Source organism: Notamacropus eugenii, chromosome 1, assembly GCF_028372415.1.
Source record: "Notamacropus eugenii isolate mMacEug1 chromosome 1, mMacEug1.pri_v2, whole genome shotgun sequence".
Lineage (NCBI taxonomy): Eukaryota > Metazoa > Chordata > Mammalia > Diprotodontia > Macropodidae > Notamacropus > Notamacropus eugenii.
Genome location: NC_092872.1, coordinates 131473590 through 131495498, shown reverse-complemented (window position 1 = coordinate 131495498; position 21909 = coordinate 131473590). Strand labels below are relative to the sequence as shown.

At 40.3% G+C, this 21909-nt stretch overlaps 1 protein-coding gene across 1 annotated transcript in view; it reads left to right on the top strand.

Moving 5' to 3' along the window:
* Window positions 1-21909, top strand: part of ITGA11 (integrin subunit alpha 11) — a 200846-nt gene that overhangs the window by 38651 nt on the left and 140286 nt on the right. The window contains exon 2 of the mRNA XM_072615088.1: window positions 14006-14117. Coding sequence (XP_072471189.1) covers window positions 14006-14117 — 112 coding nt within the window. The remainder of the gene's footprint in view (window positions 1-14005; window positions 14118-21909) is intronic.

The window sequence follows — 21909 nt, the reverse complement described above, 5'->3', positions numbered from 1 at the left end:
ACTAAAGGCCTGAGTCCTAGCTTTGTGGCATTGGAAACCTCAGCCAGATTCCAATACTCTCAGTCAAACTGCATCTTCACAGTAATGTTTTCAATAAGACAAATTCATCTGTGGTCAAATTTCTTGACTGTAGTTTTCCTTCTTGCCTTTTCATATACTTTTACCAACTCTTGAATGATCTAGGAAGTGGGTTCATGGGATTTCCATGAGACGTTGGGTCTGATGATCGAGGAAGGTGATTCTAAAGGTTCCTTGGAAGTTTCCAAAGCTGGTAACAAAGATAGCGCCAATTGGATCTAATTGTACTTTGGTGTTGATTATTTATCACTTTGTTTTTCTGTCCACATGATCATGAATCCACCCAAGTGGTCTATTGACAAGATCCTAATTTTCTCCATCTCTTTTTGTTCCATGATTTTTTTTCTATTTCTTGCACCCCCAAAAAAACTTAGACATCTCAACCGTCTTCTTAAGTGCCTTTACTTTGACCTTTATGGATTGAAGTGCCTTGATCAAGTCACCTGCCAAGGACCTTACTGAAATTCACTATGTGGACTATCATTCTCTCAGGTTGTAACAGGGCCAGTTTTAATGCATAAGTAAGGTGAGTTAGTTGACTGTGTTGTGCAATTTTATGGGGACACCCAAATAAAACAATCATCCTCACCTACTTGTTGCAGTAGTCCATAATTTGATTTATTATTCCCCCTTTTTCAGATTCATGACTAGGATAAGTGCATTAGGGTTTTGCCCCAGGACTATGAAATTTAGGAGATTTAGACTCCCTTAGCTATGCAGAAACTGAGCTTAGTACCTAGCAAGCAAGAACAATTTGGGAAAATAGGAAGCTAAGACATGGTGAGGGCTTCCTTATCCTAATCCAAGTCCTGAGTGAGAAACAGCCTCCCCCTACCAACTATGTGTTCCAATCTCCACCCACAGAGGATAGTGACACAAGGTTCCTCTTTCTCTCCCAACCACCAACCATCAAAATTGTCTTTAAAAGTTCATTTAAGGACACTTCTCATGTTGCTTGTTCCCCATCATATTTTGTAAAGCGTATCCTAAGGCAAAAAATAAAGCTACTTACAATTTTGTTTGAATTGTTAGTAATTTTTTTTTTGCTATTTTAAACAGTATTTCTAGTAACTTATTTGTGCAATTTACCTTTTTCCTTTGGAGTTATGTCCATGAGGCATATTACCAGAAATGGGATCATCATGTCAAAAGTATCAACAGTTGTATACCTTATTACACATTGCTGATGATTTCCCAGAAAAACTGAAGCACCTCTCTACTCATTTTTTTAAAAATCATTTTCATTTATTTTTGCTACAGTTGTTTCACGGGTATCTAACAGTATTTTGCAGGTTTTAACTTGGGGTTTTTTAATTGCTAGTGAAATTGTTTGATTTTCCACATGTCAATTGCTAACCTGTTCCTTTCCATGGAAACTATTTATATCTTCTTGGTTCAAACAGAACCAGGTGACAGTGACACTACATAGTTCCTTATCAGTTATGTCAATTAGATAATTTTCCCCACTAAATTTCTTTCCTTCTTTTCATAGTATTTTTACCTTATTATGAGTCTTTGTCATTTCCTTGGGGCTTATCTACGAAGTCACAGACAAGTTCCAATAATAATAATGGTGATAACTGACATTTGCAAAGTGATTGAAAGTTTACAAGGCATTTTATCTATATTATTTTATTTGAACTTCACAATAACACAAGGCAAAATTGTGTTACTATTAGTTCTGTTTTACAAATGAAAAACTGAGGCTCAGAGACGTTAAGTGACATGCCTAGGCTACCACAGCTAGTAAAGGAGTATTCGAACCTAAGGCTTCCAGACACCAAGCCCAATACTCTACCCACTGGACCAGGCTGTCTTTCTTACATGTGTTACATGTGACCAAAAGTTCCCCGCAATGACAAAATCACAAATCTATAGTGTATTTGTATGCATTTCAATATTCAAAATTTCATTTTCATATTTTCCAATGTTAATTTTATCTAACAATAATAGATGGTATTTATATAGTGTTTTATGGTTTGTAAAGTACTTTACAGATATTATTTCATTTTATACTCTTAACAGTCATAGGAAATAGTTTTTATTATTATCCTTATTTTACAGCAGGGAAAACGAGACAGGCAGTTAAGTGACTAGCCCAGGGACTCACAGCTTTTAAATATTTAGGTTAGATTTGAACTCAGTTCAGGAAACATTCTTTGTACTGCACCACCTAGTCTATAGATATGCTTTCATTCATTTAAGTCAGAAATTGATCTCTCCTTCATAGCTATTTTCTCCTAGTTCTTAGAATTATTTTTTTCTTAAATGTTAAATTCTGGTTCATTTCATAGGCTGCGAGGTATAGATCCAAGCTAATTTTTCTCAATCCTGTTAAGTAGTTGTACTAATAAACACTTTGTTTATGCTACAAAACTTGGTAGGATACAATCACTGTTGTTATGTTTTTAAATAGTAGCTGGTACAGTAGGAATAGCAATAGTCTGGGAGTTAGGAAGATCTGAGTTCAAGTCAGGATTTTCTCTATACTGACTAATGGCTCTGGGCAAGTCTCTAAACCTCTCAGTTCTGTGCCCTACCCCAACTCTACCCCCCCATAACTCTGAGACTATAAATCAAAGAGCAATTACTGATCTGCTTTGCTAGACTGAATTTTCTCTCTGGGAGTTCCCTACACTAATGAAACCATAGGTAAAGGTAGATATATTCTTCCAGATAAATTTTTCATTATTCATTTTTTCAAGTTATATATTATCCCATAGAGATTTGAATTAGCGTTGCATTAAATCATTTAACATCATAAGGAGTACACTCCTCTCTACAACACTGAGTCATTCTAGCTGAAAAAAAAAACTTTCTCACTTTATATAGTTTATTTTCCCATTAAAGTTTTATATTTTTTTGAATATGTCCCAAGTAAAATTAATACCCAAGTATTTAGTGGGGTTTTTAAAAATAACTTTATGGATCATCATTCCCTCAGGTTATGACGGAATAAGCTTTAATGCATAGGTAAGGTAGATGAGTTAATTCACTGTGTTGTGCAATTTTAAGGGGGACCTCCCCCAGACAATCATGTTAATAGACCAGAGTTCACTTTATTATTTCCCTTTTGGGTGACACATTTTCAGATTTATGGACTACTGGACTAGGGTTTTGCCCCAGGGCAATGAAATTTAGAAGATGCTAATAACACTGAGATTCCTTTAGTAACGTAATAACTGAACTTAGTACCTGGCTCATCTTTTCTTTTCTTTTTTTCTCTTTTTTCTTTTTTGCTGCACTACTTGGTTGTACTATATTTGTCATTATTAGTACCTAGGAATGTAATTGGTTTTCATGGATTTATCTTCTATCCTCCAACTTTGCTAAACTCATTTATTCCCTGTTGTAATTTTTTGGTTGATTATCCTGGATGTTCGAGGTATCCAATCACATATGAGTGATCATTTTTATTTAATTCTTTTCTAGATTTTCTTTTCCTCTCTAATGGCCTTGTCAGCATTTCTAGTACTAGAAACTTCTGGTAGTAGCACCTACCTGCCATGGTGGTTGTGAGGATCAAATGAGATAGTACTTGTAAAGCACTTAGCACAGTGCCTAGAATACAGTAGATACTTAATAAAAACTCATTTCTTCTATTATATGACATAGGAGCCATGCTGGAGGGTGGGGAGCAGAGTGGGTAATGAATGCTACATGCTTAAAATCCAGTTATCATTACATCTATTAATGAATGCAACAAACATCCATTAGACTTATGCATACAAATGTTAACCTTACTTAGAACAAATCATCAACCTGAATTTTAGAGGTTCCAATAAACATGCTTCATAGCAATGCTCAATATAAAATTTCTTTTCTTCCCCACAAGTGGCCACATGTCTCCTTCCAATATGGTATTGTAGCAAGTCTCCATCTGTCAGCACTGCTCTTTAGTGAACTAGAACCCCGAAATCTCCAACTGTAGGAGAACTCAGGAGTTTGTCCTAGTTGAGACTCAAGAACATACCAAAAGACATTTACAAATTACATCTAAATTCTGATTGGTGACCAATTACTTAAGTTAATGGTGAAAGGAAACTATCAATCAAAGCATTCATTTCCTAATATCATTAGCAGTGTTAGTCAGTTATTTACCAGATTTAAAATACAAACATATGCTATTAGCAGTTGTTAACCAAATTTAGGCAACGCACATATATCATTAGTGGTTATTTACTACATTTGGGGAATACTCATAATTAGTCATTGTAACCAGATTTGGGGAACATGCATGCATCAGTAGTTATTTACCAAGTTTGGAGAATACTCACACATCTTTAGTAGTTATTTACCAAATTTAGGGGACACATATACATCAGTTGTAGCTGTTTAACAAATTTGGGGGATTCACATACCTCCGTAGTGGTTGTATACCAGATTGGGAAGACATACATTACTAGGAGTTAGTTACCATATCTGGGGAACATGCTTATGTCAGTAGGTGTTTACTAAGCTTAGGGAACACGCACATATCATCAGCAATTGTTTACTAAATTTGAAGGACACACATCTTTGCCAAACTATACTATCCAAGTTCTTATCTTATTACATAGCAACTACTTAGGCTTAAAACAAAAATGGGGCAGCTTATCCTAAATCACCATACTTATTCCCACTGGGGTTAGGGAAGAGCATCCCTTTCTCAGACAATTTAAAAAGAAAATTATTGTAGTGCTTCTCCAGCCTATGTAACTTTATCTCTTGACTTTGCAGACACCCTCTATAAAGTTTAGTAAGCTCTGCCCAAGTGTTAATTGGATGGTCTCAGGTCATCACAAAGCTTTTCCTTCTTGAGATTCATGATTAGTTGAAAGAAATCAACCTAACAACCCACAGAAGGAAAATGAAATGAATAAGAAATACCTACATGGCAGGTAGATGGGTGTGACATGATCAGACCTGCACTTTAGAAATATCACTTTAGTGACTGAATGGAAGATGGACTGCAGAGGGAAACCAACTAGCCTGCTCCATTAATATGATGCTGTCTTAACTCAAATGAAAATTTTTAGCTAAGTCTGGTTACCCTCTTGTAAAGATGAAGCCTTGGTAGCAAGATAGGATCAGAACTTTCTGAAAAAAAAAGTAGCATGTCACCTTACTCCTTCCGTACCTAACCCCAGTTTCAGTAGTTACAAAGATGCTGACCTGTACATTGCACCAGGGTCTATATGCCATCTGCTGAATGTGTTTGTCAGGAGCCAGCAGGAATTCTAACCATTTTGAGCACCTGTGGGCAGCCTAGGTGAGCATTAGCACTATTGAGCAGGCATAGCAGTTGACCTGGGGTACAAAAAGGTAGAAGTTGTTGGTTATCTTACCCAAGGCATGAACATCTCTCCCATTCTGAAACTGCCTACAGGATAGCCTAGACATCTGAATTGGTGTTCCTACCTTGACCTTTAATGGTGACTGTAAAACTGATTGTTTGAAGGAAGGAGTTTAGAGTAAGAACCAGATACAAAACATAATCTTCTTCACAGGGCCATGTAACTCTGGAGATTCTGGTTACCCAAGTTACTTCCCTGTGTGTCTATTTGAGTTTCCTTATAATGTGTGTGTAGGGGCAGCTAATGTGGGTAGAGCACTAGGCCTGGAATCAAGAAGACCTGAGTTCAAATCTGGCTTCAGATATTTATTATCTGTGTGACTTTGGGTGTCACTTAATCTTGTTTGCCTCAGTTTCTTCATCTGTAAAATGAGCTGGAGAAGGAAATACAAACCATTCCAGTATCTTTGCCAAGATGAGGTCCTAAATAGCATCATGAAGATTTGGACATGACTGAAAACAGCTATAACATAATGTGTGTCCCCCTAGAAAAGTTCTCATATATTGGAATGTACTACAAAACACCTGAGACTAGAGACAAAAAGTATACCAAAGGACTGGACCCCGCTGCCCCTTCACAATTAGACACCTACTCTATGCACCTTAACCCTACATTAATGACCTACTCCAACATCTCACTGCAGTGCAGAGGTGACTGGGATTTTGAAGGCTATGCTGATAGAATGTATGCTTTGGTGGTAGATGCTTATAAAACAGAAAAGGTTTTGAGTAAAGGCCATAATGGTGTTATTTGTTTTTCAGCCAAGGACCAGTTTTCTCAGGAGGAAAAAAAGTATCATTATGGCTGGAATTGGTTGTGGCCAATATACGTGTTTAACTCATCATCCTGTGTCTCCAATTGACCAGGGACCTCTCCAAGAGATAGAACTATACTTCCCCCCCATCAGACTGAGAGCTTCCTACAATTTTAGGACTGTGTTTTTCCTTCATCAGACTAAGAATTTACCAGGTGTAGAGACAATCCTATCCTATTAGACCAAGAATTCCCTGTGGATGAAAGCAAGGTAATTGCTGGAATCTACTTGACAATCAGACTGTTCCCTTCACAGTTCCTGGAATGTACATTCCCTTATTCAAATCTTTCCTTCTTGTGTTCCCTGCGATCCATATGGTCTGTCTCTACTTTCTGAAACCACTCCCCTCTACACACGCACACGCACACACACACACACACAGAGCCTCACCAAAGCCTGCATATAATATAAATGTCACCTCAATCCCCATCTCTTCTATGATGTCTTACCCATCATCACATAGTGGATAGAGTACTGAACTTAGAGAGGGGAAGACCTGAGTTCAAATCCCACTTCAAATATTTAGCAGCTGTACAATTTGGGGCAAGGTACTTAATCCCTTGGAGCCTCAATTGCCTCATCTATAAAATGGTGATAATAATCATACCTACCTCGCAGGGTTATTATAAGGATAAAAAAAGATATTGTTTGTGAAGTGCTCTGCCAACTTAATAACTCTTTATTCTTTAAGTTATATAAACATATATATAGTTGGTGCCAGCACTATTCAGTTATTCACTAAATGCTTCACTGTATATGTCTTGTGCCCCTGAAGAGGGTGTAAGCTCTGTGAGGGGAAGGAATTTTGCTTTTTTTCCACCACAGTGTCTAGCAAAAAATAGACATTTGTTTAATCAAATGTGCAAATTAGTTATCAAATGAACTGAACCTACAAAGCTTACATTAAGAAGAATCTTTTCAGAATCTTTGGCTCAGGTGCTTATGATTGGTAGACATGGAGATAAGAACCAGAAGACCTGGCCAATGAGGAGGATCAGCTGGGGATAAGACATTGTACCTTAAATTTTTAAGCACCTGAGACATGGGGCTTTGGAAGCTTGTGACTCCAGCATAATTCACAAAGAAGGTAATCATATCAACACGTCCCTGCTGCTCCGAACCCTTCTTAGGAGGATAGAACTGATCTCTTTGGGAAAGAAAAAGATAAGAAATTCTGAGAAAAGGAAAACAAGTTGATGTCACATTGGCCATAGTTCAAAACTCCATCAAATGAAGGAAATATTGTCCCAGAAAACTAGTTTATCTTCTTCTGTATTGTATATTGAGGGCAGACAATCTAAGCATTGCCCAAGAATCTCAGTGCTTTTTGAAACTTTTCCTCTGGCATGTTATCTTTTATCTCCCTCAAAAACAGAATTTTGGGTTTTTCACTAAACAAACTCATCAGTCTGAGAGACAAACAAATTCTTAGAGACTGAAAGGTTAGAGCTTCCAACATACCTCCCCCAGAGGAAGGAACTCAGAGATCTCATTGGAGCTAAGGTTAGACACTTGACTTTGACATCATTTTTAGGAAATTTGCTTTCACTTGGTTCAATCTGGTCAGAGTAGAATGCCAACTCAAAGAGAAAAACCAACATGTTATAATTTAATTCCCCAGTTTGGGTTGTTTTCTGCTCTCCTCTGTGCCTGGAGTGTACTAATCCTTTCCCAGCATACCATCACAACATTTGTGTGGGGTAAAAGGACAGTAAGAATATTCTCAAATGAGTTGATATTTCTATTTTGTCAACAGCAAATATTCTTTGGGGGACCAACTCTTGTCCTGAGCCCCCATTCTCTTTTGTTTTGTTATGTCTTGACTTATATACAGGCAAATTAAATGGGTCACCAGGTACAGTTTAAGGGGGTACCTAAAAACATAACCCGCTATTTCCACCAAAAAGTCCATCACTGATGGTGATTTACTCCTTTCACATGGTGAATAAAAAGAGCCGGCCTCAGAGAGAGGATAACCTGGGTTCAAGTTATTCCCCTGAAACATACCAGTTGTGTGTCCTCTGAGCAAGCTTTTTAACCCCTTAAATCTCTCAACCACTCTCTAGTCTCAGTTGCAGAGAAGGTGCCAACCTGAATGGGTAGAAAAAGTTTTCCCAACTGGAAGCTCCCTATACCAGTGAGATCTCAGGTCCAGTCCCTTTCTGTCATACCTTTGAAGCTGACCATTGCATTATTCCTGAGGTTTTCTTTGAAAATATCAATCTTCAGGGCAGGCAGGTGGCACAATGGATAGAGCATCAGCCCTAGAGTCAAGGGAACCTGAATTAAAATCTGGCCTCAGATGCTTACTAATTGTTCAACCCTGGGCAAGTCACTTAATGGCAAGAAAGAAAGAAAGAAAAAGAAAGAAAGAAAGAAAGAAAGAAAGAAAGAAAGAAAGAAAGAAAGAAAGAAAGAAAGAAAGAAAGAAAGAAAGAAAGAAAGAAAGAAAGAAAGAGAGAAAGAGAGAAAGAAAGAGAAAGAAAGAAAGAGAAAGGAAGGAAGGAAGGAAGGAAGGAAGGAAGGAAGGAAGGAAGGAAGGAAGGAAGGAAGGAAGAAAGAAAGAAAGAAAGAAAGAAAGAAAGAAAGAAAGAAAGAGAGAAAGAAAGAGAGAAAGAAAGAGAGAGAGAGAAAGAGAGAGAGAAAGAGAGAGAGAAAGAGAGAAAGAAAGAGAGAAAGAAAGAGAAAGAAAGAAAGAGAAAGGAAGGAAGGAAGGAAGGAAGGAAGGAAGGAAGGAAGGAAGGAAGGAAGGAAGGAAGGAAGGAAGGAAAAGAAAGCCACTGATGAGAAGTGGTATGATATAGTACAACGACTTAGAGGCAGAGGCCCTAGGCTCCAATCCTAGCTCTGTTAACAGGCACGAGACCTTAGGCAAGTCATTTAACAACAATAACAAACATATATGACACTTACTGTGTGCTAAGCTCTTTACAATTACTATCTCATTTGATCCTTACAACAACCCCAGAAAATAGGGCTGTACTTATCCCCATTTTACATTTGAGGAAGCTGAGGCAAAGAGCATCCAAGTGACTTTGGTCACACAACTAGTAAGTGTCTGAGGCCACATTTGAACCCAGGTCTTCCTGACTCCAAGCCTGGCACTCCATTCACGGCACCACCCAGCTGCTTAACCTTTCTGAGCCTCAGATTAACAAACAGATAATCTCTAAGGTCTCTGTCTAGCTCCAAAATAATATGTGGATTATAATTCCAGGCAGACAGTACATAGAGCTCTAGGCCTGGACTCAGGAAGACCTGAGTTCAAATTTGGCCTCATACACTTACTAGTTGTACGACCCTGAGCAAGTCAGTTAACCACCGTTTGCCTCAGTTTCTCCAACTGTAAAATGAAGATCATGATAGCATCTACCTCAGAGAGTTGTTCTGAGGCTCAGATAAGACAATACTTTTAAAAGCAGTATATTACCTGGCAGAAAGTAGTTTCTCTATGAAGGCTTATTCCCTTCACTCCCTTATGTAAAACATATCTGTGTGTCTATAGATATAATATATATCTATACAAATGTACATATATAAGCTATCCTCATAGTCATTGCTGAATACTTCCCTGTGAATGAGTTTAGAATAACATATATTTAGAATAACATATTTAGAATAACATTTATATAGTGAAAATTTATAAACTATTTTCTCCTAAACTACCTGGAATAACAAAGAGTGTATTTTTCCTTTTTAATTTTGGGGATTCAGACTTATGATCTCATCATATGCCCAGTGAGAAAATTCCATTCAATACTGATGAGCAACTGGTCTACAACTTGCAGTCTAACAGAGTTACCAAAAGTGTTAAGACATCAAGTGACTTACCCTTGTTCACACAGACGGTATGAATATGAAGTCTGATAGTTCTGAATGTAAGGCCCAATCTCTCTCCAGATTTTGCCTTCTCCTAAGCAAGTTTTATTGGCCCCATTTTACAGATGAGGAAAATGAAACACAGAGGGATTAAATGATTTCCCCATGGTCACAGAGCCAGTAAATATCTGGAACACAAACTCAAACTACCCAGCTCCAAATGTGGTCTTCTTTCCCTTATCCTGACCTATCATTGTCTTCCCTGACAATATGAAAGGACTAGTCACTCGAAGCCAGGAGGAGACAAAAGAAGAGGAGAAATGGGTCATCGAAAGGGAGATGGGAATCTCTGGAGACAAGCTTCTCCAGCTTCACAATTTTCTTCTGAATTTCCCTGCCTGGCAGTGGCATGCTCGCCTTCTGTTTACATTCCAGCTCTCCTTCTTGAACAGATTAGGGTAGAAGAGGGAATGGGCAATTCAGAATGGTGTCCCCAGAAAACCCAGGAAGAATCCAGGGCTCTAGTTACCAATCATGCCTGTGGAATGCTATCCACCAGGAATCTTATGTAGGAAGGTAGGGGGATGTGTGTGTGTATGTGTGTATGTGTGTATGTGTGTAGAGTTGGAGGTTTGAATGGTTGATGCAGAAGTTTTAGGTAACTCGTTTTGGTAAAATCATCATGTCCTCATTAGTCAATCCAGGAAGTCTCAGAATCCAGAACCTTGCATATGTTTACACACACACACACACACACACACACACACACACACACACACACACACAAACACACACTCTCGCTCTCTTTTTCTCTACTGAGTCACTCATCTGAACTCTCCAAACCCCTATCCCTACTCTCTCTCTCTGTCTCTCTCTCTCTCTCTGTCTCTCTCTCTGTCTCTCTCTCTGTCTCTCTCTCTGTCTCTCTCTCTGTCTCTCTCTCTCTTTCTCTCTGTCTCTCTCTCACACACTCTCTCTCTCTGTCTCTCTCTCTCTCCTACGAGCCCCAACCCTACCACTCCACACAAATACACACATAATTCTACTACCAGCCTCCCATATGAACCCCCAATCCTACCATACACACATATACTCTACTACCAGCCCCCTATATGAGTCCCCAACTCAACCCTCACTCATGCACACTCTATTACTAGCTCTGTATTTGAACCCCTCATATACACATACTCTACTACCAGTCCCCCATGTAAGCCCCAACCCTACCAGACACACACACATAAAATACACTCACTCTACTACTTATGTAGCATATGTACCCCCAACCCTGCCCCCATACACACACATACTCTATTACCAGCCATCCAATGTCTTCAATTAATAAGCATTTATCATGTACCATCTCTGCTCCAAGCACTATAGCTGGCCTCAGGAATATAAGGGCAAAAATAAGAGTCCTGTGCTTACTCATAAACCTTACATTCTATCGGGAAAGAGCATGTCCATATATAATTAGATACAGCATATATACAAAATAAAAACAAAGTCATTGAGGGAGGGACACCAGCAGCTGGAGTCGGGCAGGGGGGACACACAGGAAGGACCTTATGCAGAAGGTGGTATTTGAGATGAGCTTTGAAGAAAGCTCAGGATTCTAAGAGGTAGAGGTGAGGAAGGCAGTGGATTCCAATCATGGGGGAAAAGCTCATGCATAGACCTGGAGACGGAAGAGAGGATGTCATGTGAGAGAAACAGCAAGAAAAGTAGTCTGGTCCAAAGAGTACATGAAGGGAAGCAATGTTTATTAAGGCTGTAAAGGTGGGTTGGAGCTGGGTTATGAAGGACTTTAAATACTAAACAGATGAATTTATATTTGATCCTAGAGGCAGTAAGGAACCACCGGTGTTTGTTGAACAAGAGAAGGACATAGTTAGATGTATACTTTAGGAAAATCACATTGGTAACTGACTTGAGTGGGGAAAGACTTGAGGTAGAGAAGTCAATTAGGATGTTGCAATAGTTCAGATGAGAAGTGATGAGGATCTGAGCCAGGTTGGTAGCCATTTGAGTGGAGAAAAAGTGACAGATATGAGAGATGTAGAGGAGATAGAATCAATAAGACTTGGGGACTATCTGGACATGTGGAGTGAGGGAAATAAGAAGTTGAGCATTGTGCCAAGGTTGCAAACCTAGGTAACCAGAAGGATATTGATACCCTCAGGGGAAATGGGAAAGTTTTGGATATGTAGAGTTTGAGATGCCTATAAGACATCCAGCTTGAAATGTCCCAGAAGCAGATGATACTATGGGACTGAAGCCCAAGAGAGAAACTAGGGCTGTATATAAAGACCTGAGAGTCATCCACATGGTGATGATAACTGAACCCCTGGGGACTGATGAAATCACCAAGTGAGAAGAGTATAGAGGAAAAGAGAAAAGAGTCAAGGGCAGAACTTTGAAGCACACTCAGTGAGAAGGCAGGATATTGATGGGGATTCAGGCAAAGAGATGAAGGAGGGATCAGACTGAGGGCAGTGGTGAGGAGATGGTGGTCAGAAGTGCTAAATGCTCAATGCACACACGTCAAGGAAAATGAACTCATTCATTAAAAGGGGATAAAATGGAGAAGGGAGTTAAATGACTTTTTCACTTCTTTGTCTTCCCCTCCTTGGCTGAACAGCTGTGCCTGCAGAAGCCTAAACAATGTTTTTCAAAATAGTTCATGATGAGGACATCCCAGCCAGTGCATCTCACAGCCATGGGATGATCCAAGTTTGGGACCTGAGGTGAAACTCAGTTCTCAGGCTCTTCCACGGACTGGGAATGCCATTTGGAAGGGGGTGCGGGGAGAAAAAGAAAAATAATGAAGAAAGGCAGGGGGAAAGAAAGAGAGAAAGAAGGAAGAAGGAAGGCAAAAAAAGAGAAGGAAGAAGGGGGAAATGAAGAATAAAAAAGAATATAATCCTAGATTTTGAATTGAAAGGTCCTACATAAATCATTTTAGCCAAACCCCTCATTTTACAGATGCACAAACCTGGGGACCAAAGACTTGTTCAGGTGGCATGCAGCAGGCCCTATATTTAAACCTAAGTCCTCTGACTCCTCTGGTACACGTCTTTCCCTTGCACCATACTGACAAGGGGAAACCAAAGAAGAATGGAGTAGTAAAAGCAGGATGAAGGGGAGAAGAAAGAAGGGAAAGAGGGGGATGGAAAGGATGAAGAAGAAGGGGAAGGAGAGAAAAATAAGAGGATAAAAAAGAAAGGAACAGGGCTGAATGGGAAGGATAAAGGGGAAAAAGGTTCCTTTCAGAACCAGTGTTGTGCAATTGTGTTCTTAGCAGCTGGGCTCAAAATCTTGGCCTCTCCAGAACCCAAGGGAGAGGGGGCTGGAGAGGAGTCCCATGATCATGAAGAGCTCAGTTAGTGATCGTTACCTCCCAGCATGTTCACCTTAAAGAGAATCAGAATATATAACAATGACTTTGAGTGAATGAATGAATGAATGATAAAATCTCGATAAAAAAATCCTATGTGCCCTGCACTGTACTAAGCACGGGGAATATAAATAAAAGAAAATAAGATGTCCTTCCTGCCTTCAACAAGCTTACATTCTTACATTCTGATGGGGAAAAGAAAATACACAAAGGGGAGCTAGAAGGAGAGGGGTGGAAGGTGGGTTCAAGGTGGCATGGTTTGGAAATGAACAAGAAGTGACGTAGAAACTTGGTTCTGGGCAAGATGAGGTGAAAATTCACCAGCCAGAGATTCTGAAGCCCCTATTGCTCCAAGACTTACACCTTTTTCAGGTGTTTGTGTCCTGTCAGCCTCGTAGTCTGAAATCTTCTCAAGGTCACCCATCAAACTGGGGGATCCCAAGGGACCCTCAAACATACTACCCTAAGTATAGCAGTCTTAACCTATCAATCTCTGTCCTATTCTTTCTCTCTCTTCCTTACTCTGTATAGGGTTAATGGTCTTATCTTTTCTCTCCACTTCAGGGTTCAGCAATACCTTCAACATGGACACCAAGAGGCCCCGGATCATCCCAGGCTCCAAAGAAGCCTTCTTTGGCTACACTGTGCAGCAACATGAGATCAGTGGGAAGAAATGGTAAGTGAACTATCTGCCCTCTACTCCATCTTTTGTGCCCCTACTCAGTTAATTACCCTAATGCACAAATCTGGTCATATCACTCCTCTGCTCAAATTTCTTCCATGGCTCCCAGTTGCCCATCTCCCTAGTCAAGCATTTAAAGCCCATTCTATCTTTCTCCCATATTTCATGGTATTCAGTTTCATCTATTCTACATCCATCCATGCTTCCTTCCCCCTTCTATCTCATTGCTTGCATTGTTCTCTATGCTAGAATACATTTGCATTCCTGTTTCTTTGGTATCATTTTGCATTTCAAGCACTATCACCTCCCCCATGTAGATTTTCCTGATTCCCCCTTTGCCCAGTCAGTATTATCTTTTCCTCCTTGGTTCTCACATTATTATTGTCCAGTTTTTTTCATCATGTCTGACTCTTCATGACCCCATTTAGGTTCTTCTTAGCAAAGACACTAGAGTAGTTTGGCATTTCCTTCTCCAGCTCTTTTTACAGATGAGGAACAGGCTCACACAATTAGTAAGTGTCTGAAGCCACATTTGAACTCAGGAAGATGAGTCTTCATGACTCCAAGCCTGGCGCTCTATCCACTGTGCCACCTAACTGCCCCTCTGCGTGTTGTGGAATAGCCTAAAAGGTGATGTAAGCCAGAGAAGGAAGAGCTCCATCAGTCAATAAGCATTTATTAGGTAGACACTCTGCAGCAGGCAAAAATGAGCCAATTCCACCCTCAAGGAGCTTCTGTCATACAATAAACGATGGAGGAATCTGGGAAGACTTCCTGGAAGAGATGGGACTTGAGCTGAGTCTTGAAGGATAGATAGGATTGAAATGCCAGCACCAACTCCCTGGGCGCCCTGAGCAGCTGCCAAAGCACAGCTGGAAGCATTATGAGAAAGGACTAGAGCCAGAAAGCAGGCTCCAGCCAGATGTCGCCTCTCTGCCTGAAGGGGATTATTTGCAAGCTAAGAAGAACAAACGAAAAGATGATTGTAGCGCCTAGGGTGCTTCAGGCAGACACAGTGCTTTCTGGACATCTTTGAGCCCAACCATACTCCCTTCTGTCTGCCTCAGTCGGCATGAATCTGGTTATGTTCCCCTGCTCACCTTCCCTTTTAGCCCTGGGGACCTCATTCCCCTGCTCCCCTTCTTGTCAGGTCATAGAAGCACAATGTCTCTGCCTATAGAAACCACACTAAATAGCCCTCCCCACTCTCACCCCAGACCTAAAGCCTCAGAGAAAAGGGTAAATAGAATCTTTTAACACAAAGCCTGATTCTCATTATGCCCACTGACTGATTTCCCTTAGCACTTGGGCAAATGAACCCAGACTTGATTCATGCCCAGAGAAGCCTCTGTTAAATTACTCTTTTACAGAGAATGAAACCCAAAAGGCAGCAAAGCATCAGTAATGCCCACTAAGAATACCCAGCCTGCCCTACGTCCTGCCTGGTTTCTTGGGAACAATGATAACCAGCCTGAATTCATTCTTCAATGCTTGGCATACTCTTACCCTTGTCATGCCCTTCTCATCCCAGAGATTCTGGACCCCTGGCTTTCATTGTAAAAATCTCATTCCCAATCCCCCACTGCCTTGCCTCCAGCCCCCTCAGCCCAAACCCCCACACACATATCCCACTTAAGATTTACTCATTAAGGGGTAGCTAGGTGATACAGTGGATAGAGTACCTGCCTTGGAGTCAGGAGAACCTGAGTTCAAATCTGACCTCAGAAACTTGACACTTACTAGCTGTGTGACCCTGGGCAAGTCATTTAACCCTGATTGCCTCACCCACCCTTTTCACTATGTTCTCCAGCATGCCTGCTCCATTGATAATAAATTTCCCTTCACCTTAAAATCTTTCCTTTTGCACTCCTTCCATCATCTTAAGACCTGGCTCTCTCCTGCTGACACAGCTTTCCTGGCTACCCTTTCCAGCCTTGGTTGCTACCCTTAACTCATTGGTACTGGAGTCAGAAGCAAATACTCTTTGCCCCTCACTTCTGGAATCTCCATCTAGCCCCACCACTCAGTAATCTCTCCTTCTTGGAGGTTAGATCAGTCCATATCTATCACCTAATCAAGATTCTAGTAATTATCTTCCTGACCTTCAAGACCTTCTTCCTTCCACAATAAGTTCAATGCCTGGCTCAGAATCTTCCCTACCAACACCTGCCCTTATACTAGGAGATTTCTACATACATACTCCATACTCCCTTACGTACCCTGACCTCCCCATTCTTCAACTTATTCATTTCTCGTGACTTACTCTTTCATCTCATCTCAACTATAGACAGAGATGGTCATACATTTGATCTTGCCATCGCACACAAATAAACAACTTTCATGTTTGTAAACTGAAAGTATCTTGTCTGATGACAATCTTTAGTCATTCTATCTCTCCTTCTGTCCTCCAACCCCTAATTCTGCTCTTTGTCCTTGTCATGACCTCCAATCTCTCTGCCCCCCAGTTCTTTCCCAGGTCATTCAGTACTGTCTACACTCTTTTACCTCTCCCATCTAGACCCCTTGGTGAACCAGTTCATCTCTACATTATCCTTTTCTCTCAAGTCTTCTTCCCCTTTTTACTAATTGCCAGTCGTGTCCTAGCAAGCCCCAGCATTGGATAATCCCCACCATCTGCTACCTTCTCTCTTGTTCGTGTGCTGCTGAAAAAAGCTGGAGAAAACCACAAAACTATGCTGACTTCATCCACTACAAATGTATGCTCCATAATCTCAACTGGCCCTCATTGCTGCAAGACATTCTTTTATAATTCCCTAATTGATTCACGATCACATACCACACCACGATGGCTTTTCCAAACTTTTTCATCCCTCCTCAAGCCTCCTATGGCTCCCATTTGCCCTCTCAGCTGAGAACTTAACCTCATATTTCAGTGAAAAAATTGAGGCCATTTACCCTGAGCTCTCTCTTCTCCCCTCCTCCTCATCTTCATCATTTCCTCTACCATCTCCTCCTTCACTCTTCTTTCACATAAAAAAGATAACCCTTCTTGTGAAAGCACTTGGACAAGTGATCCCATTCCATCCAGTCTTCTCCAACAGATCACACTTTCTATCATCCTCAACCACTCAGTTATCTTCAATCTCTCCCTGTCTCCTAGCTGCTTCCTGACTACCTACAAAGATGCCCAAGTCTCCCCATCTCCACTAATCCATCACTTAATCTGCTCACTTCCTCTATTAACCTATATCTTTCTCCCCTTCATGGCTAAAGTCCTTGAGAAGGCCATCATATGTGCCTTTACTTCTTTTCTCCTCTTTTCTTAACTCTTTGAAATCTGATTATGGCCTCATCATTCAACCACAACTGTTCTCTCCAAAGTTACCATAATTCTTAAATACCAAATCTAATGACCTTTTCTCAACTCTCATCCTTTCTTAACTTCCCTGTAACCTTTGACACTATTGATCACCCTCTTCTCCTCGATACTTTCCTCTCTCTAGGTTTTATTCTCTCCTAGTTTTTCTTATTTGTCTTGATTGGGTACTCTTCCACTAGTGGAGATACAATTAGGGAAGAATGAAATGGTTGCCATTCAGCAGTGAGGGCCCAATTAGTGAAGATTAGTTAGAATAAATATGTAGTGGACTTAGCACATTTTTGTGACTAGAGTATATGGTTGGACTGGCCTTTTCTCTGTCCTCATCCTTGTTGGCCCCTCAACAGTATTGAATCATCTTTTCTTTCTGGATGCTCTCTCTGGATCAGTTCTCTTTCTTGGTTCTCCTCCTACCTCTTTGACTTCTTCTCCTTCTTCCTTGTTGGATCTTCATCCATATTCTAGTTCCTAACTGTGAGTATACCCTTAGGATCTTCCCTGGGCCCTCTTGTCTTTTCCCTCTATATTTTTTCATTTGGTTTTGTTATCTCAGAAGCTCCTATGGATTCAATTATCATCTCTAGGTTGATGATCCCTATCCATATATCCAGCCCCACTTTCTCTAAAGCTCTTTTACTACATCATCAACTCTCTACTGGACATCTTGACCTATATATCCTATAGTAAACTCAAACTCTACATGTCTAAAAAAACTAATTATCTTTCTCCTAATATCCACTTGTGATCTTTCTCTTACATGTCTAAAACAAGAACTTATTATCTTTTTCCTAAATTTCCCTATTATTGCTTTTTGCATTTTTTTATTTTTTCTTTGTGAATTTTTATTTTCAGTTCTGAATTTTCTTCCTCCTACCAGTCCCTTCCCCTCCCATTGAAAAGGCAAAAAATGTGATGCCCATTATTCATATGAACTCATGAGCAGCTAGGCGACACAATGGATAGAGTGTTGGGTCTGGAGTCAAGAAGACTCATCTTTGTGAGTTTAAATCTGGCCTGACACTCACTAGCTGTGTGACCCTGGGTAAGTCACTTCACTCTGTTTTCCTCAGTTCTTCATCTGTAAAATGAGCTGGAGAAGGAAATGGGGTCACTTTATGGACATCACTGAAAACAGCTCAAAAAAAAATTTCCACATTAACCATGTTGTGAAAAAAAAGTAAGAAAAATAAAGTGAAAAAAATATGCTTCAATTTTCAGAGTTCATCAGTTCTCCCACTGGAGATGGATAGCATTTTTTCACCATGAGTCCTTTGGAACTGTTATGGATCACTGTATTATTCAGAGCAGCTAAGTCTTTCACAGTTGCTTATCATCACAATCTTACTGTGACTATGTAGGATATTTTTCTGCTCAGTTTACTCTGCCCCAGTTCATAAAGATTTTCTCAGGTTTTTCTGAAACCATCCACTTCATAATCCCATTACTACTAAAAACACTATCAAACACATTTGCCATATTTACAGATTCAGTGTCATCCTGGATCCCTCATGCTCATTCATCATAAATCCAAATATTGTTGTTTCTACCTCTACAACATCTCTCCTATATGTCCAAATGACTCCTCCTCTATACTCACAGAGTTGCTCTCCTAGTTCAGATCTCTCACCTGGACGATTGCCATGGTCTGCTGATTGATTTCCCTGTATCAAGTCTCTCCCCATCTCAATCCATCCTCCACACAGCTGCCAAAGTGATTTTCCTAAAGCATAGTCCAGAGAGAAAATTCATGAGAAAGAGACAGGTTTCTATGAGTGCCAGAAGATGGAAAGAGTATGACATAAAGGTATCTAGGTTGAAAAGGAATCCATTAACAATGGATAGGATGCAGATTTCCAAGAGACTCAATGACATGACAGATCAGAGGTCAGAAACAGACTGCATAGGGACAGGGTCAAAGTGGATTGGGATGATAGTATGGAGAGAAATAGCAGGTAGAAAAAATTTTCACCTTATCAAATGGCAACTCAAAATTATAGGAATAAGGGGAGTCAGAGGTCTGAGTTCGCTGGCCATAAGATGGGGAAAGAAACAAGGTGAAGGTCCTGTGATGATCAACCTCACTATTGGTGAGAAATTAATAGGGATACCTGTAACACTAACATGATACCCATAGCCATTGCTATGGATATGCATGTGTATTTCCAGAGTAAAATCACAAAATATGTAACTGTCTTCCTCAAAGACGAAACATTTATGCAAACACCAGAAAGTCAAATCCATCACAGTAACAAAAAAATCTACACACATTATCAATGCAGGGAGCACAGCCATCTCCAAGCCTTCTCTCTGTCAGGCCTTCCCACAAACAAGCTCCCTTAGACAAAATCACTCCCTCTCTCACTCACACTAGCACTCTGCTCTGCCTACTCTCTCTCTCAGCTTTGCTCACTCTCTCTCCCTTCTGCATCCTTCCTGCTCCACCCATTTATCAAGCTCCTCCCACCATGGGCTTCATGTGACTCAAGCTGTGGGTTGGGCCAAAGCTCAAAGCAGGTCACATGGGCTTATTAAGAGCCAGAGAAGATCTTCAGATCCCCTTACCATTACAACACCTTCAACTCCAAACACTGCTCCTTGGAACTGTGTCAATGCAGGTCAACTTATCCACCACCAACCAACCCCCATTTCTACCCAAGGCCTGGTCAGTTACCGTCTTTGACTTTTTAAAAGGAGTAAGTTACCAAGAGCTGTCAGCAAGCATTGCTCTTATTATGGTATTAATATTCATCAATTTCCTTCTAATCTTGTTTTTTTTTTACATATATATTTAAAAAGCTGTATTTTTTGTAATGTGAATTTATGATAGTAGATGAATGCACTTTTGTTCATGTGAATTATAATAATGTTTATTCTTCTCATAAGGAAAATTAACTTTTCCCCCTGGGGACCTTGGGTTGTAGGTGACAGAGGAAAACATCTGGGTCAATAAATACTTTGTGTTCAGATCTTCCAAACCTAACCAAATTTACCACTTGCCACTATGCCCATAGTTTTCTCTTAAGATAATGGGGAGTAAAGTATAACAAATCCAAGATAGATAGCTGTAATGACATAACAATACTATAGAGTATTCATCCAGCTGTATGTGATAGTCTGGGAAATAGGCATCCTTCAATCATTTGCTTTTTCCTTTATGGATTGTTGAGCCAACCTCTTTTGAGCCATCATGGATTTTGTTGATGAGGTAGCACAGTATTCTAGAGTTTTATGCAGTCAGTACAACATAATCCTCAAGTGGAAGCGTCTGGAAAATCTCATCATCCATAGAAAATCTTTCTACCATTTGAATCTTTCTACCATATGACAGAGGTTAACACCTTTGGTAAGTATTTTCCTACTTATGCCATACTTGATTCTGACGATCAAAGGATCATTGAAGAAAATGGTTTCTTTTAGCTAAAAATCTGTGTGTGCATACATATATATACATATACATATATACATGCATACATATATATGCGTATATGTATGTATGCATGTATAAATACATAAACATTAAGATCTGCAAAACAACTTATTTATATTACCTCATTGGTTGCTCCTCACAACAACTCTATGAGGTAGGTGCTATCCCTGTTTTGCAGATGAAGAAACTGATACTGAGAAGGGTTCCATGACTTGCCCCAGGCCACATAGCTAGAAGTGCCCAAGATAAGGTCCCAGTTCAAGCCTTCCTAATTCCTTCCTGGTCAGCAATGCATATCACCATGTGTTCAGGCATATATGACCCATCCTGGACAGTAGGATGCATTGAGTTTCTGAACTACAGCAGGAGCTCATTGCCTGTGAGGGGACAATACACATAAATGTGACTGACTCAGATGAAGGAACCAAAGGGGCCTTTCTTACATTACTTAACAGTGCTTGGGGCTCCAAGAAAAGAATGTGTTTTGCTTCTATTTCCTTGGGTCGACCCTTCCCCTACCTCCCTCTTAACATCCCCTCCCTTTACTCCTCTGGAATTCAGAATGGGGGAAGTTGCCCTCAGACATCTTGAACAGTTTTCTCAATGTTTGGGGTTTTAACAACAAAAACAAAAATTCCTGATGCACCAAGTGCTCTCTACCAGAGTTTCTGAGCCCCTGTGTATTTCTGGGGAAATTTAATCCACATGCCTCTAATTCATTTACATTTGAATCATTAAGCTGGCTTTCCAAAATCATCTGATGTCCCAGAAGCCCTGGTGAAGCCTTCACAGAGGGCTTCTTGGAGCCTTTGGTCCCCTAGAGCAGCAAGTCCCCTGGTGCCAAGAGAAAACAAACCTGAATCCCACAAGTTTCTAGTTTGCCTCCAAAGCCTATAAGGTCAAAGTGGGCGTCAGCCCTAGCCAGGCATTTCTACCCTCATCTCCCCACTCCTTCGAGGTCCAGACATCTGTAAGGAGAAACCAGACAGCCTCCTAAGAAGTTCTGGAAGGGATTCCCC